The sequence below is a fragment of the Trichechus manatus genome, unplaced genomic scaffold (genome assembly GCF_000243295.1).
Source record: "Trichechus manatus latirostris isolate Lorelei unplaced genomic scaffold, TriManLat1.0 scaffold00085, whole genome shotgun sequence".
Lineage (NCBI taxonomy): Eukaryota > Metazoa > Chordata > Mammalia > Sirenia > Trichechidae > Trichechus > Trichechus manatus.
In genome coordinates this window covers 3,873,461-3,892,161 of record NW_004444021.1, presented here as the reverse complement: position 1 = coordinate 3,892,161, position 18,701 = coordinate 3,873,461, and the positions used below count along the sequence as shown (strand labels likewise).

The 18,701-nt window shown below is 34.9% G+C and overlaps 1 protein-coding gene across 1 annotated transcript in view; it reads left to right on the top strand.

The window, feature by feature from the left end:
- PCLO (piccolo presynaptic cytomatrix protein) overlaps positions 1 to 18,701 on the top strand; it is a 381,008-nt gene that overhangs the window by 290,480 nt on the left and 71,827 nt on the right. Inside the window, exons 11-13 of the mRNA XM_004381474.2 lie at positions 15,010 to 15,118; positions 15,665 to 15,732; positions 17,756 to 17,970. Of these exons, the coding sequence (XP_004381531.1) occupies positions 15,010 to 15,118; positions 15,665 to 15,732; positions 17,756 to 17,970 (392 nt within the window). The remainder of the gene's footprint in view (positions 1 to 15,009; positions 15,119 to 15,664; positions 15,733 to 17,755; positions 17,971 to 18,701) is intronic.

Sequence of the window (18,701 nt, the reverse complement as noted above, 5' to 3'; positions counted from 1 at the left end):
AGAAAGACATTTCTCTTCTTTTTGAAATTCACCAGAGAAAGAGCTGTGATTGAGTCATAATATTTCCGGTAGGAACATCAAGAAAACTAAGTAATTTTCATGTATTTTACAGTACAATACCATAAACCCTAATTTTATTGCTTTTATCAATTAAACATACCTTGATATATGTATGTATGTTCAAGCGATACTGCTTCCTGATGAACATGATTTGTTTCTGTACTTAAATATCTGGATTTGTCTAATTAATATGCCATGGAAGTCTGCCTCTTTTTGTGAATTTGAAATGGATATTTTGGAAGCAAGGATGCTGAATCCACTCTTTACAGACTCCAAGAAGGGCTTCGAAATATATGCTTGTGGGGTTTATCAGCTTTTTAACGTTTGAAATTATTTTGTGATTTCTTTTTTTGTCTCTTTAATATTCACTTTGTATCTAGTTGTATTCATAGTATTATATTTTTCTTAAAATAGCGTAAACTTCAGGCCTTACAAAACCTAAATTCACCCCTGCATGATACATAGGGTCTAATGGGTGGAGCATGTTGAGGTATGTACAGCAGAATTATAGGAAACTACTAGTGTAAAAGGAGCCCTAGTGGCACAGTGGTTAAAGAGCTCAGCTGCTAACCGAATGGTCGGCAGTTTGAACCCACCAGACACTCCAAGGGAGAAAAATGTGGCAGTCTGATCCTGTAAAGATTTACAGCCTCGTAAACCCAGTGGGGCAGTTCTAATTCTGTCATAGGGTCACTATGTGAGGAGGTAACATAATTAAAAAGTGGTTGGATGTAATAAACAGGGAGTTCAGAGACAAGACAGTTGTGAAAAGGAGTAGAGGTAGGAATATGAGGAACACTAGAAATAATGAAGAAGGCAAATGGCTCAAAACATTCACTGAGTGACTACTCTGTATAAGCATATCCTAGAATAATACAGGTTCAGAGGTACAATTCTAGCCTTCCTTGCAGGAGACCCAGTTTGATTCCTAGCCAGTGCACCTCAAGCACAGCCACTACCTATCTGTCAGTGGAGGTTTGGGTGTTGCTGTGATGCTGAACAGGTTTCAGCAGAGCTTCCAGACTAAGAGACTGAGAGGAAAGGCCTGGGGTATCTGCTCAAGATCAGCCAAAGAAGATCCTATGGATCACAACATTTCAATCTGATAGCAGCTAACAACAACAACAGAATGATACTGTTCTTCTTTGCTTTCAAGGTGTTTACAGCCTAGGAAGGCAGTGGATTCAAGGTATCCATTATGGAGGAAAAATTTGATCAGAATCTGAATGAATAAAAATATGAAGTCAGAACTAGGAGAAGGATAATCTTAAGGAAATAAACTTCTTTAATGTTTGACGTGTTTTTTTTTTATTATGATGTATATTTTCTTTTAGTTTTGATGAGTAATACAGAAATACAGAATACATTGATTCATTCTGCATGTATTAGAAACAGTACAATAATTAAGTGGGATCTTACAAAACTGCCTCCCCATACCCTAAAGATTTCCAGGTAATTTCTAGGTAATTTCTTCTATGAGCAGACTCCTGTGGCAAAGACACTGTTCAGAAACTAAAATTGATCTTTGCAAGCTTTCATTTATTACATTTTGTTAATTTTTTTAGCAGTTCAACATAGCTATGGAGTACAACTGCGTCTCAGAGTAATCAGGGCCGAAGCAGAAACAATATTCTACAAGAATGCAGGTTTTCACTTCAGCACTCAACAAATTTAGATTAAAGATTTTTCATATATAAATTAAGTGATGCTTAGTGGCAGAAAATAAGACTCTCTTTATTTTCTCTTAGGATACTTTCTTTTCTTTTTTGCTTTTATCCTCTACTTATTCAAGATCCTGGTCACTGTCAGTCACAACTTTTGAGTTTGCTGAGTGCCATCATTCTTTAAATAAATGCTTTTTAGTACGTGCTGTATAGAACAATCTCTTTTCTTGGCCCTTTGGGTACAGCAGATAAAAAATCATGAAACTTACACTCTAGTAGGTAAGACAAAAAAATAACAAAACTATTTATCAATGTCCTATAGTAATAGTGCTAAGGAGAAAAATACAGCAAGAAGGGTGGATATGGCATGTAGGACGTAGGGTTGCAATTTCAGATGGGGTGGTTATAAAAGACCTCTCTGAGAAGGGAAAAAATTGAATAAAGCCCCCAAGGAGATGAAGGAGTGAGCCAAAAGGGTCTCTGTATTATAGGTAGAGCAATGACAGGGTATAAAATCTAAAAAGATTTCATAGGTGGCAGTTCAAATCTTTTTTATTCCTATCATTTGTGATTGCATCTCAGTAGAACTGAAGATAGCTAAGAGCTGCAGTTTGGAGTGTTTATAAAGGAGAATCATATGTAATACTTCTCTATTTATGAAGACTATGTTCTATCAATATCACCTTAAGCATTTGAGGTGAAGAAAAATGAATAAAACCTATCTCAATATTTTGTAGAGCTTAGACAGTTTGCATAACGAACCAATGAAAAATAGATTTAAGTATAATGATTCAAGCAACTGATTCTCAGCAAACCACATACTCATCATGACAGTATTTTTTGAAAATTATGTACAATTTAACAATTTATAATCAACTGCTGTTTTGAATTCCTATCTTTTTAACTCCCAGCCTCCAGTCTGTCCCTGAATTCATTCATTCAGCAAATATTATGTATTGTGGATATAAAAATTCACTGTACAGCAATGGAAACAATTACATAAATTGATAAATTAAAATATAAGGAGATGAGTTCAAGATTCAGAGAAAACAACCCTAATTTACCTGCTGAAGTTGGGGGTGGTTTAGAAGAAAGGCATTTGTCCTCTCCAAACTGCAGTCAGAATGTGTTCATTGAAATGACAATGTGATTATTGCAATCCTTTCCTTTTATGTCTTATTATTATCAAATTAATAATATTCAAGTTCAGTGTGACCTATAAGGCCTTTCACAACATACTCTAACCTGTTCAAACTTATCTTCATCCATGCCCACACCATCTCCCATGCTCCCTACCCACCAGCTGTACAGGAGTTCTCTAACCCAGGATGACAATCTCATTTACCTTCTGTGAGCATCTATTCATGATGTTCCTATTTATTGGTAGGAGAAATCATTTCAGAAGTCATAACTGATTAATATTAGTGACCCAGAATCTAATACCCTCTGACACATATTGATATATATTTGTGGAATTGAAGTAATCAGTTTGATCATAGTTAAATACATTTATTTTTTGATTTTTGATTGTTTCAAATGGCTTTTCTATATTATTTATGTAATTTGTCCATTGTAATGATAAAAGAAATGCATCAGATTTCACTCTTTTAATTTTCATTATAAGTTCATTAAAAACCCATTGCCATCGACTTAATTTGGACTCATAGCGACCCTACAGGACAGCGTAGAACTGCCCCATAGGGTTTCCAAGGCCGTAAATCCTTATGAAGGCAGAATGCTTCACCTTTCTCCTGCGGAGCAGTGGTGGGTTCTAACCGCCAACCTTTTGGTTAGCAGCGTAGGGTTTAACCACTGCGACACCAGAGCTCTTTAGTTTTGATTATTTAGCTCATAATATCGATAGAGTGTCACTGGCTCAAAAGTGAACACAATATAAAACTTTAATAATTTTTTAACACACGCACAGCAATTGACAATGTTGTATTTCTAAGGATGAGTATTCCTGATACTCATGTTAGTTATGATAAAACCTTTCTCCCATCTTGTCTAAGGAAATGTTTCATTTTCTTATACCAAATGATGAGTCTATTTGGATTTTCATTTTACTGTTAAATTTTGATTGGGAAATTCTTGGTCATAATTTTACAGAAACATTATTACCTCTTTGTCTGATTTTACGTATGAAGTTAAGCTACACCTCAGTAACCTGAACAACATTCTGCACATTTTATCTGACAATGTTATGAAATGGACTTTTCATTGTCTTTATGTGCTCAGTGGAGAGTTTTTTTGTTTTTTTGTTTTTTTTCCCCACGCCACTAATCAGATAGCAACTGTATTTGTTGGGGAACACTTTTACTAGGATAAAGTGATGATAGGTTATAGTCTACTGTCTGAGTAGTAGGATACATTTAAATTACATTTAAAAAGGAACAATACAGAATACATGCATATCAAAAAAGGTTAAGAACATAAAGTTAAAATCCTTAGCGATTCAATAATCTTCAGCTAAGAGAAACTTATAAGTTATGAAATGCACTCTACTTCAAATGAGAAGATGATGTTACATACCCACAATTGGGTAATTTCGTGTTATGTTATTTTTTAGGGATCAATGAAATTATACTAATTGACTCATACCCCTTCTCCTACCTCATCCAGCCTCATTCATTTTAGTGTCGCTTTCAAACAAAAAAATTTGATTCTAACACAGTAAACTGTAGTGAGAGAGTGAATTTTGGCATCTATACCAAGCCTTCGAGGACATTTTGGAGAATATTAAATTATTCCAAGAGTCATAGTGATTCGAACAGAATCGTACCATGACAATCTTCTACATGTTGTACTACAATTCATGACGAATTACATTACCTTAATTCACCTTAACTATGTTTAAAAAGCATGAATTGCAACAGCGACACTGGGGTGCAAGAAACACATTACTTTTTTTTCTCTCTGTTAATCAAATGTAATCAATTCCAATTTTCCCTTTCATCTATTTGTGGGAAATTGAATCGCTATCATTATTTGGTTTTCCTGCCCTATGTGCACTGTGAAAATTCCCAGAAGAGAGTTTTGCCTATTCTATAAGACTAAGGTTGGGCCCTCAGTACATTGGTCCACACCACTGATAGCTCAGTGTCCAAGCCAGCACATTTGTTGAGAGTAGGTGGCTCCCTTATCTGTGCCCAAGTTTTCATGAGAGTACACCCGCCTATGGTGAGAGCCACAGAACTAGGGTCTGTCTTTCTAAAGGTACCACACAACTATTTTTCTTTGAGGTAATACCACCTTCTCTGGACAATATGAGTGAGCAGGGTCCTGTTGCTCCTATGGTTGGAACTGCCAAGCACTGTCTCCTTCCAGTCTTGGGAGGATATCTCCTCCCTAGAACTGATTCTGTTCACTTCCCATTCCTTTAATCCTTCCTACCTTCTATTTCCTTCAGAAAGGCTCAGCTAATTTCCCCTCAATATGTCTGGAGAAATGTAATACTGGATTCTTTTCTGGGAATAGAGTAGGGAAAAGAGATGAGGAACCTATCTTAGTTATCCAGTGCTGCTCTAACAGAAATACCACAAGTGGATGGCTTTAACAAAGAAAAATTTATCTCTTCACAGTAAGGTAGGCTAGAAGTCCAAATTCAGGGCATCACCTCCAGGAGAAGGCATTCTCTCTCTGTTGGCCTTCTCATCAATCTTCCCGTGGACTAGAAGCTTCACTGTGCAGGGACCCCGGATCCAAAGGAGATGCTCTGCTCCCAGCACTGCTTTCTTGGTGGTATGAGGTCCCCTACTCTCTGCTTGCTTCCCTTTCTTTTTGTCTCTTGTAAAATAAAAGCTGATGCAGGCCACACTGCAGGGAAACTCCCTTTACATTGAATCAGGGATGTGACCTTAGTAAGGGTGTTACAATCCCACCCTAATTCTCTTTAACATAAACTTATAATCACAAAATGGAGGACAACCACACAATACTGGAAATCATGGCCCAGCCAAACTGATACACACATTTTTGGGGGGACATAATTCAATCCATGACAGAACCCAATCAGCTTTTATTCATTCTCTACTGATGTTGATTTTCCACCATAAAATGTATACTTCACTGCAACTTTCTGTTTGTTCAACAGTATCTTCAAATACTATTGTCATATGAATAATCAATGCAATTTCTAAATTCTCTTGTTTTCTTGTAATTAAAATGACATTATAAATAGTGTTTCTTTATGTTAAGTTTTACATATTTGAACATTGTAAATATTCACGTGGGCTAAGTTGTAGGTTTACGATAAGCAACATGATGATAAATGGGATGAAGACTGAAGTTGTCAAGGATTTCATTTTGTTCGGATCCACAATCAATGTCCATGGAAGCAGCAGTCAAGAAATCAACGACATCTTGCATTGGGCAAATACGCTGCAGAAGACTTCTTTCAAGTGTTAAAAAGCAAACATATCACTTTGAGGACTAAGGCGTGCCTGACCCAAGCCATGGTGTTTTCAATACCTCATATCCATGCAGAAGCTAGACAATGAATAAGGAAGACCAAAGAAGAATTGATGCCTTTGAATTAATGGCGTTGGTGAAGAATATTGAATATACCATGAACTTCCAGAAGAACGAACAAGTCTGTCTTGGAAGAAGTACAGCCAGAGTGTTCCTTGGAAGCACGGATGGCAAGACTTCGTCTCACGTACTTTGGACATGTTATCAGGAGGGACCAGTCTCTGGAGAAGGACTTCATGCTTGGTAAAGTAGAGAGTCAGCGAAAGAGAGGACGACCCTCAACAAGATGGATTGACACAGTGGCTGCAACAATGGGCTCAAACATAGCAACGACTGTGAGGATGGCGCAGGACTGGGCCGTGTTTTGTTCTGTTGTGCATAGGGTTGCTGTGAGTTGGAGCCAACTCTACGGCACCTAACAACAAGTTGTGGGTTTAGTTGTCATAAATCAAGAGTTTTCCTACTTAACTGATACTAGAATTGGCCTGAGAAACAATTAATTGGGGTCAAATTTCTGCACTACTGTGGTATTAGACAAACCATCTCACCTCTCAGGTTTCACTTTTTAATATATAGTATAACAATTAAAACAAGAGCATCTCTAAGCTTCTTACTTGTTTTATAATCTGAACCTATAGTAGTTGTGAGTTGTGGTTTTACAGTACATTGATTCGTGTACTCCTCCATCAATGACCTTTTATTACTGACCATTAATACTGCAAAATATGTGAGAATTTTTTTACTTCAAAAAAATTTCTTTGTAATTGGAGCTAAATCTATTTTAGATCTGTGGATGCGGAAGTCATTGTTTCTTAGTACTTTCAGTGTACTAGAAAAGAAGTATGAGTAAGCTCAGCTCAACTAGACTGTTTGATACTTCTCAGATATCTTTTTCTATTCAAAATGTGGTAAGAACATTTTTAATATATAAATTAATTTCATTTGAGAATTTATGTATGCATCTGTACTTTGCTGATTTTAATTGCTTATTCTTCACAACAAGTGTGAGTAGAAGAAGAGACATGGAAAAGTGAATTGCTCAAGATCACATCTCAAATCAATGACAGTTTCAATTACAAATTTAGTTTCTCCAACTCTAAATTATTTTAAAAATATGTCCAAGCTATGTAACATTTCACTACAGAATTCTTGTTACTAGGCTGCAAGGATGGAATTAGAGTATATTTTTATAACATATATTATTCCTTAACAATCTGTTTCATTTACGCTGTGTTTGTTTTTACTCAACGTAAAATATACAATGGTTTAAACATAGAAGTAGAAAACTACCCAGAATTTCTTATCTAAAAAGGTTTAACACTATCTAAATTTACAAGAATATGCATTTATACAATTTACGTTAAGACTTCTGATGAGAAAATAAATTTCTGTTTGTTAAAGCCAAAAAAAAAAAAATACTTCTAATGAGTTTAAGATTCCATTATCTTTATATTATGGACAGAGGAAATTATGACATTTCCAATTATTTTTTAAATGTACACCTCATTGGAATAACATTTTATCATTTTAGATTTGAATCAATTTTGGGTAAAAATGTCCTTAGCACTAGGTGCTTGATCTGCTTGGCATGCAAATTTAAACTAAAATTTAGAATCAAATTGCAGGTTGGATGTTTCAATCCCAGGTTCTACCACTAACCAATCCTGGAACATATGTAGCAATGCCCAGGAAAGATAAGCTAGGTAGGATGATTCCATACAAGCCCTGGGGAGCCAAGACCAGCCTGAGGGACCTGAACAACTGCCACTGAGAAGGAGGTAAGAGGGAGAATGGTGGAAAGAGACTAGTAAACCACGGGTGAAAAGATTGCTTCATAATTTAGTCAGGTCCTAAGCTATATTTGCTTTTCTGTGTCCATCGCTGAAAATTGGCCTTGGCTTTGAATAAGTGATCACACTGACACATGGTTTGGGATGAATGAAATTTCATAAAATCGGGCATAAAATAAACCCAAAACCCATTGCTATCGAGTCAATTCCAACTCATAGTAACCCTATAAGACAAAGTAGAACTGCCTTATAGGGTTTCTAAGGATTCCAATGGCCGCCCTTTTGGTTAGCAGCTGAGCTCTTAACCACTGTGCCACCAGGGCTCCAGAATCAAGCATACAACCAAACAAATAAAACTTCAGAGTTCATTCAACGAAAACTAATAAACTCGATGAAGACAAAAAAAAAAAGGGTCCATAGTTCTCTCTTATTTCAAACTTCAGCATCACGTTACTTACACTGAAAAAAAGAAAAAAAAAAACACTTTAAAATCAAGAAACACTAAACCTGATTCTAGGAGTGTAGGGCATGCAGAAAAGGAAAATTAGGTGGTATGATTCCAATACTTGAAGAAGTTTTACTGTATAAGGAAAGAAAAGTTGTAGTTAAGGAAAGTAATTAAAAACAATATGGTGATTTCAGAATTCTAAAATATTTTTTATTTCCTCATATAAACCTGCAGCCCCAAAATTGCATGTTGCCAAGTTGTAAACAAGCAGTTGTTTTGGTTCTCATTCTGTCATGGTTATAGTATTCTCCACATCACTGAGTGGAAATAAACCGGAGCAATTATCTGGCAAATATAATCTCACTTGAGGAAGCCAAGGGTGACGGATAATAAACTTGATGTAGGACATGGCACCTAGTAAATAACTGAGCAAAATGTGAACAAAATTTGATTATAGTGAAGAGAAGATATCGACAGTCAGCTACCAGCAGCATGGTGGTTCATAAAACACGTTTCCCATAAATAAAGTATTTATCTTTCTGAATATAGTGCATACACTCCTTATTGAGAGACGTGGCAGATTTTAATTTTTCAGTCCTAAGTATCACACACAAACACACACGAGGTCGCATATAAACTGTTGTGTTTGAAAGCATTATTAGATAAAATTATTGAGGAAAAAAGACAATTGTAATGTTTTGTTGTAGTCTTTTTACCGATTCACATTCTATTTTTAATACAGTGAAATTCAAATTATTTTCGTTCCAGTGCATCTCTAGAGACAGTGTCCTGGTTAGCGGAAATTGTTCTTACATCGTTACTCAGGTCATGAGATCATTTTAAACTAATTATTTATTTGGGCAGATCAAGAAGCTTAGGTTTCCCATGTGCCTGTAGCATGGGAACTGGAGAACGGGCGGAGGGTGGCGTAGGGGGGCGGGGGGTAGGTAGATGGAACCAGCTTCAAGGAAAATAGTGTGATTATATAAGTGTATGTATAATGTATATATATATAGTTTATGACTATTTTAAGTTTTGTTTGAACTATATGTTCTAATAAGGAGCGCTGGAAGTGCTGGTGGTGAGTGGTTAAGCCCTTGGCTGCTAACCAAAATGTCTCTAGTTCAAACCCACCAGCTGCTCCACAGGAGAAAGAAGTGGCAGTCTGTTTCCTATAGGGCAGTTCTACTCTGTCCTGTAGGGTTGCTATGAGTCAGAATGGAGTCGATGGCATCGTTATGAGTTCCACTAGTAAAAAATAATAGCAACAATAATAATAAAGACATCAATGTTAATGTTATTGTGAGATTAGCGCTTCAACAAGATACTTCCCAAACTTAAGGTTTTATACTTGCAGATTAGTTTCCTCAGCAAAATATACCTGAGTTTTGAATGTCACCCTTGCCCTCCAAATAACAGGACACTGCTTTAATACTCAAATTATTTTTCCCTCTATCAGAGAAAGCATAGTATCTCCTATTATTCCCTTCCTTCTTTTCTTCTCTGTTCCAGTCCTTTTTCTTCCTTCCTTTCATGTTAATATGTAAATATGTCAAAATTATGAAATACAAAAATTTTGTATTTTTTAAAAAGAGTAATCTCTATGTATTTCTCATATGTTAACACTAACTAAATTAAAAATGAATCAGTTATTAGTTAAAATGGATATGGACAATATATTGGGCCCCTGAAGCCCACTTGCAGGGGATGGTCATTATTTAGTTAGTCAGGAGGGATGGTTGGTTCAACTGATAACCATCGTTGCTGCTGATTTATAGAGAACTACTGAGAGTGGGTGTCCAAATTAAGGAAATTGATCTATATTCATGGTTAATGATAGTAGTGGGGGAATGTAAAACAATAAATTACAAATAATTTATTATTTCTTTTTAATCAGGGGTAATTTTGGACCCCAAATGCATATGATTCTCAGTTCACAGCACATCAGCCTCATTTGTTCATACAAGGTCCTCTCCTGTGTTGTTTTATTTATTCATTCACTTTCTTTCCAGCTTATTTCTCTTTCCCATTCCCTTCTCCCCTTCATGACACTATTTATTTGATATCTGTCTTTTAGTTGTAAAATATATAATATTATTTTATTTTATTTGTTATTATTTATTTTGTTATTTGTTATTATTTTGTTATTTATTATTTATAATTATTTATGTTATTTTATATGTATATCATTATAGTTTATACAAGTGGCATGGCCTGTTTCTCACTTGTTTTTACATGGCCAATGATTTTAAGATAAATCCACTTTGTTGTCTTAATATCTGGTATAGTCTGTTTCTTCCAACCTCTGCCATAGTGAGCATTTACCACACTCTAATTGTCCATTTCTTCTGATGCTTCTACTCCCTACAAATATACCCACAAGAAGACGATTGCTGAGTCATAAGGTCATGTGTAATTTAACTGGGCCATACATAATTTAACTGTATTCTGCCAGATTGCCACCCAGAATAGTTGTGCTTGTCTGTATTTTATTATAATAATTACATGTTTATAAATTGTAAATAAGCCGTTGTTATTTTTTCATCCTGTCATAGTCATAACATTCTCATATCATAGAGCGGGAAAAAACCTGAACAATCATCTAACAAGTATAATTTCCTTGATGAACTCGGTGTCGCTTGATCCCACATCCTAGTCAACACTTAACATTTTCTGGCTATGAAGTTTTTGCTATCTGATGTGAGTGAAGTAATATGCCCTTATTGCCTTAGTTTTAAGAGCTATGGCTGCTAACCAAAAGGTCAGCAGTTTGAATCCACCAGGCGCTCCTTGGAAACCCTATGGGCCAGTTCTACTCTGTCCTGTAGGATCCTTAGGAGCCGGAATCCGCTCGATGGCAACGGGTTTGGTTTTTTTTTGAATCACTAATAAATCTGAGTTTTCCTCATGTACTATTTCCTCCTCTTTGATTGATTTTGTTTTGCTAATTGCTAAGAGATTTCTTTTTTTTCCAGTCAAGTATCATTTTTACTAATTTTTATAACAGCATAAAATGTTAGGAACACATAAAAGTAAGGAATTGTATAGCACCTGTCACATAGTAGGTGCTGAAAGCTATTTGTGGAATGAATAAAATGAATAAAAGTCATGAGCTTCAATATAATGTATATTTAGACATATAGTAACAGTAAGATTTTGAGTACTAATGGAACAATTTTAATCAATAAGGTGTTTTTGATGTAATGGTAATATTAAATATAGACCAAGAAATAATATAACATAAAATTTTGTGTACACCTACTCCTCACTTTCCAACTATCTCATTGTCCAACATTTTGCATGTATGACAATAGTAAAAACTCTACTATCTGACTATTTTGCACATTAACAACCTACGTCTGGCACTAACGAAGGCTGAGATGCGAGGAGAGAGTAACACGGGCTGTGATGGTTAAGGTTCCGGCTATGGTGGTTAAGGTTATGTGTCAACTTGGCCATGATTCTCAATGGTTTGGCAGTTACTGAATGATGTAGTCATTTTCCGTTTTGTGATCTGACATCTTCATCCTCCTTTTCGCAAAATGCCGATTTTGTGTAACGACCCAGTCTTTGGAACCTAACCATGTTGATAAAGTGAGAAGAGGCTGTATTACAGAGATAAGAATAGCTTTTGCCAGTTTGAGGAGCATACAAAATTAAGTAATCCTAGAATTTATCAAAACACAAATTTGGAATGTTTTATGTTGATTGATTTTTTTTAAGTTCTAAAATTACCTTGTTATTATGTAATTTTTTTCAGTAACCTATTAAATATAAAGTTTTGAGAAACAAATCCTATCATCACTCTCACACACTCAGCAGAACTATAAATTATCTTTTGGTTTTCCTATTAGAAGCTATTAGGATAGGCAGTTTCTAGGGATATAATTCAAGTACCATCTGTGCATACTCAAACTTGAATAATTGTTTAATGTACACAGTTATCATTGAAATACAAAGAAAATGTAAATGTTTGTTCATAATACTAATTGATAAATATAACCTTTCGGGTGTATATTATCTTCCAAGAATGCTTTATAAAACACGGAGTGAAAAGATATCTTACATTGAAAATGCTTACATTCAAGTCTATTAGATGATAACATGTGACTCAATTGAACTTCCCTGGAGTGTAATCATTTTCAAGAAATTTTTGTGTATATTTTCAAATAGTTTATAGTATTTTGTAATCTATAAATATTTTTCAAATATATTTGAAGTCACACGATATTTTATTCTCACAATACTAAAACTATCTTATGAAATAAATGATCAATTTGTATATTCTTTTGGCTATTTTAGCATGGTTCTTCTAGGATTAGGAGGAAGTTGGAGAAGCAATGTGAGGGGAGGTGTAGATGACAATGTTTAAGTGGTTGCATTCCCTGTAATTGCTGATACCCATGTGGGCACCAACACAGACTAAAAGGCCTGGCAAAATTATTTGAACTGAAACACAGCACTGAACCAAATTCTGGTGTGAAGTTGAGGGAAAATGTTCAGCTGTTCTATCATGAGTTAGAGAACAGCATGTTGTCCACGGTCTTGGGTATATGTCTACTCAAGACTCTAGTTAATTATAATTTTCTCAGCAATTTTATTAATGATAATAGTCTCCTTTCTTATAACTACAAGCATTTTTTCTTTTCACTAGTTAATTATATTTTATAAATTTGCCCCTTTATTTTGTATTTAAATAATGAACAGGTAAATTTAACAGAAAAACCATGAATATATAAGGCCATTTCTTTCATAGAATATGCTCCTGCAGAAATGTGACAATGCAATTTCTGGATTAAAATACCATAAAGCTGTTTCAATTCAACACCATCTGTTCATAAATGTATGTACTCTTTCTCCTGAACAACAACAACAAGTGTGCTTTATTTTCCTCATTCAGTGTGTTTGTGTGTTTTATTTTTCTTTAGTGGGGTTGTCACTGTCTTTTACATAATTTTTTTATTTTATGTGTATAACAGCCTGGGATTGTTGAAATAAGCCTAAGACCCATCTGAAGATAAAGTTTTCTTGGAGTAAGTTATAGAAAGTCATTCTTGTTTGTGTTATTGTGAGCATTTTTATGAACTTCATTTGCCATTTCACTCTAGTGAAAAAACATTTTCTTGATAGCTACTGGTATTATGCTTTTCAGTGTATATCATAATCATTAAAACATTCAAGTACTCAGTCATGCCATGCTTAGAATTTCTCACTGAAGCCAAAGGTGAGCAATAGGGAATTTCACATAGACGTGTGTAAAGCTCATTGAAAGCCTGATTGTTCAACAATTATCTTTTTCTATTTAAATTATGGTCCATTAATGGAATACAGACATTTTCTCAGCCAAAAGCTGGTAAATCCATTGCTGTTGAGTTGGTTCTGACTCATAGCGACAGTATCCAGGCACCACCATTTTAGATAGTTTAATATAATTTGTATCCAGCTCACATAGCAACATTTTAAGACCACACAGGTCTTGCCAAATATGCACCCCTAAATTATTTTAAAGAAGCCCTGGTGGTGCATTGGTTAAGCACTCAATTGCGAACCTAAAGTTTAACAGTTCAAACCCGTTCTGAGGCTCTGCAGGAGAAAAGAGCTGACAATCTGCTCCTTTAAAGATTACAGCCTAGAAAACCCTATAGGGCAGTTTTACTCTGTCACATGGGGTTGCTATGAGTCAAAAATCAACTCAATGGCACGTGACAACAAATTATTTTAACACATCATATAAAATGGACTCATGAAATAAATGTAAAATGTCAAAATATTAATTATGTTACTATTTTTTTCTTTTTGTATAGAATTATTGTCTAAACATAGATGAAAAATGAAATACCTTTAGCCAGGGTCAACTTCATAATTTGCAAGCCCAGTGCAAAATGAAAATATGGAGTCCTTTGTTCAGACATTATTAAGAATTTCAAAGCCTTAAGCCAAGCGTGGGGCCCTTCTGCACACTGGGTCCTACACTACTGCACAAATCATACACTATGAAATTGGCCCTGCCTGTTACATTCTTACCATTCTTCTATTCAGAAATATCTAGTATGCAATACAGACAAATGGCACAAAGTGGCAATCTGTTATATGTGAGCAAAGTTGAAGCCACAAATGTTTCTTGAGGGAGCATCACAAATGAAATCCTAATGACTTTTCCTTACCACTCCCACCCCACAACAGAATACGGAAGTTTACACTGTCCAGTAGCTTGCACCCCAGGGAAAATCTATATTGGTGGTGTAATTGTTTTTTCCTACATAAAATTGGTTTAAGCAATATATATTCAATAATGTTTTCTTTATAGCAGTGTGAACAGAATGCATGCGTTTGATAATATTAATAAATTTTCAAAAGTAAAATTTTGCATGTTGTAATTAGATATATTTTATGTGTTCAGGTAAGTTGATGAAATCAAGCCATTTAATGGTATTAATGTACCAGAGAACGTGGAACTGATGTTCTCTGAAATGGTGTGCTGAGTTTGTTTTGAAATGAAAAGCAATGCCTTCTATGCCCTATGGACCCAGAGTAGAAATATTACACATTTGATTTTAAACTCCAATTTGTCTTTTAGGGATGCAGGTATTGGAATGGAATGGAATTCCTTTAACATCTAAAACATATGAAGAAGTGCAAAGTATAATTAATCAGCAAAATGGGGAAGCAGAAATATGTGTAAGACTGTGAGTTTTTCCCCATCTTTTGGTTTCCATTTTTTGGCTATTCATGGCTGTTTTAATTTAAAATTGTTAAGGTGGAACCTTTGCCAGTCAGCAAGATGTTCTGTAATTAGAAAATAAAGTGAATACAAGTTTTATAGATGTCTCATGTTCAGAATCAAACTGTAAAGCATGGGAAGAATTCAGCTAATTTTATTTCTGATTATATCAGTAGCTTTCCCCTTTCGTGCGTTTACTGAAACATGCTTCATGTAAATGAAAGCCTAAACCCATTTAGATTTCATGGATGTGTATAGTATTGCAAAATGAACTTACATTTAATCCATAAAGATTTCACCTTAAATAATCATTTTTATCAGCTCTGACTTTTAACAGCATTGCAAATATATATTGGGTTAGAAGGGTGAGCATGCTTTGGAGTTGCTTTATATCATTAACCACTTCTCATTTACCTACTGAAATAAAACATTCAGGGTAATTGGGAAAAAAAAGTGCATTTTGTCTTAGGCCTCCTCAAATTCTTTCTTAATTTTGTGTTTTATTTCTTAGGGACCTCAATATGCTATCAGATTCTGATAACTCCCAGCATCTGGAACTTCATGAACCACCAAAAGCTGGTAGGTGAAAGCAATCTGCTTTCAAGTGCAAATAAAAATGTAGATGTGGGTATACATGTACAAACTAAACCAATCCCATTGCTGTTGAGTTGATTCCAACTCATAGCAACCCTATAGGACAGAGTAGAACTGCCCCATAGGGTTTCCAAGGAGCAACTGGTGGATTCTAACTGTTGACATTTTGGTTAGCAGCCAAGCTCTTAACCACTATGCCACGAGATAAGTTTGTTTTTTTTTTTTAAATAATATTTTACTGTGTTTTCGGTGAAAATTTTCACAGCAAATTAGGTTCCTATTTGAAAATTTCTCCACAAATTGTTTAGTGACATTATTTACATTTTTCATAATATGTCAACTTTCTCTTTAATTTTGTTCTGGTTGGTCCATTTCCAGTACTCTAGTTTCCCTGCCCCCTTATCTTCTCATTTTTGCTTTAGATAATTGTTGGCCTTTTGGTCTCATATAAATGGTTTTTTAATGGAGCATTGTAGTCACAGGTGATATCCTTTTTTGGTGTGCCATTCAGTTATTTCACTAAAAGGTGACCTCAGGGGATACTTTTGGTTCAAGGTTTAAAGAATAGCTCAGGCCATAGTCTCAGGTAGAATTCTGTAGTCTCAACCGGTCCAGTAAGTCTGGACTTTTTAAGAATTTGAGTTCTGTTCTGCATTTTTTTCTTCCCATTCTATTAGGGTCCATCTATTTTGGCTCTGATCAGAACCACTGGTAGTGGTAGCCAGGCACCATCTAGTCTTCTGGTCTCAGGGTATAGATGAGGTGGTGGCTCATGTAGGCTATTAGACCTGTAGACTACTGTATTTTTACACAAATAACACACACCTTCTACCTTTGTGTGCAAACCACACCCTCCTCCTGTGAGGTATTTTCATAAATGCATTATCCAGTTATTTTTATAGCAAGCACAGCATGCTTAGGAAGATACCTTAAGCTCGGGGAGAGCACAGTTGGCAAACAAACATAGAAGGTGTGCATTATTTACATTAAAATGCAGTTTCTTCTCTGAGATTTTTGTTTCTGATGTAGAGGTAGTCTTGAAGTAGATATAGTTGTAGAAGAAGATGTAGACATAGACAAGTTAAAATTACAGATAGCTAAATTCTTATATATTTATATAATTGTAAACAAAATCAAATGCATTATAGCTACAGATTTAGCATTCTAGGGAAATACAGATTTGCATGTTAGACCTATTAAAGTAATACATATGAAATGTATTTTATATCATTTATATTCTTATTTTGTGAGTTAATATTTTCAGTTCCTTGAAAATAAATTTATCCTATAAAAGTAATCCATGGAGCCACTTTTTTGGAGGGTCTTACATAATTTTTAGATCATACTTAATTGATTCTTTTTAACATAAATGAGCTTTGGAACACTTATTCCTAAACCTTACTGTTTCCTTAGATGAACATATAATTTCCTAACAAATAGATTTAACTCTTTCCTAGGTAATCAGTATACTCTATATATTTAGGTCAATTTCTTAAGATTAAAAATATCACTTATTCTTTTGTTTAGCAAATTTTTACTTACTATGCTATAACCACTATTCTAGGGGTCTGGGATACTTTACTAATCAGAACAAATGGAGTCCTATAGAGATTTTAATACATCTGTAAATGTAAATATACTCTAAAAATTCTGCCTCAGTTAAAGAGATGTATATTATTTAAAGAAGGAAAAATAGCTGATCATACAAATTATGTTCCAGTAGAAAAAACAGAATATTTCATCATTCATTTGGTTCTCTTGTCTATGTAAAACATTAAAAATATTCTGAAGAAGTACGAGACACTTCAATTTCCCTCTGTAATTCACCATCATTTCCACTCTCCTCTTAGCCTTCTAGACTTCTTTAGAGATTGATACATAAAGGTACAAGGAGTTAATCTTTTTTTAATCTTAGCTTATTTTATAAGTAGTATTTTGACTTTATCACCTAGAGCTTAGGCATTACAGGCCGATGATAAATATGTAAAGTCATTTCATTTTGTTGTAGTGGATAAAGCAAAATCCCCAGGGGTTGATCCTAAGCAGTTGGCAGCGGAACTCCAGAAGGTTTCGATGCAGCAGTCACCACTTGTTCTGTCATCAGTTGTTGAAAAAGGATCACATGGCCACTCAGGTCCTACGTCAGCAGGATCCAGTTCTGTTCCCAGCCCTGGACAACCAGGGTCACCCTCCGTGAGCAAAAAGAAACACAGCATCAGCAAGGTGAGAAGTGTTCAATTTGACTTTTGAGTAACTTATTTTCTAGCTCTTTATTCAGACCAGGAGCTGGGAAGCAAAATACCACTTTGTAAGATGGTTTTCTTGTGACTTCTCATTTCCTCGTGATTTATCAAAACAATTTTTTTTCCTTCCGAATATAACACTGATCAAGATATACCAGATGATGTATTTCTAGATCCCTTAAAACATTTTAGCAGAAGGCCTGATATTTCTTGGTTATTTTTCACTGTCGTTGCATGATGCTGGGCTTCTTTGTGTATAGAACACTAGCTTTGCATCTTTTTGGAAACAAAAGGTGTAAAATCCTTTTCTTTTTTTAATTTTTTTTTTACTGTACTTTAGGTGAAGGTTTACAGAACAAATAGTTTCCCATTACACAGTCAGTACACATATTATTTTATGACATTGGTTAACAACCCCACAACCTGTCAACACTCTCCCTCCTCGACCTTTAGAGGACCTTTTTTCTTTTTTGGTAAAAATACACATAGCTAAAGATGCACCATTTCAAAAATTTCTACGTGTACAATACAATGACATCAATTACGTTCTTCCAGTTGTGCTGCTATTCTCACTCTCCTTTTCCAGATTATTCCATCACCATCATCTTCAACTCACTGCCCCCTAGGGTTCCCATCAAAACTTTTGAGTTGCTGTTGTCAATTTGATCTCACATAGATAATTCTTTTTTTTTTTTTTTTTTATCTTAGATG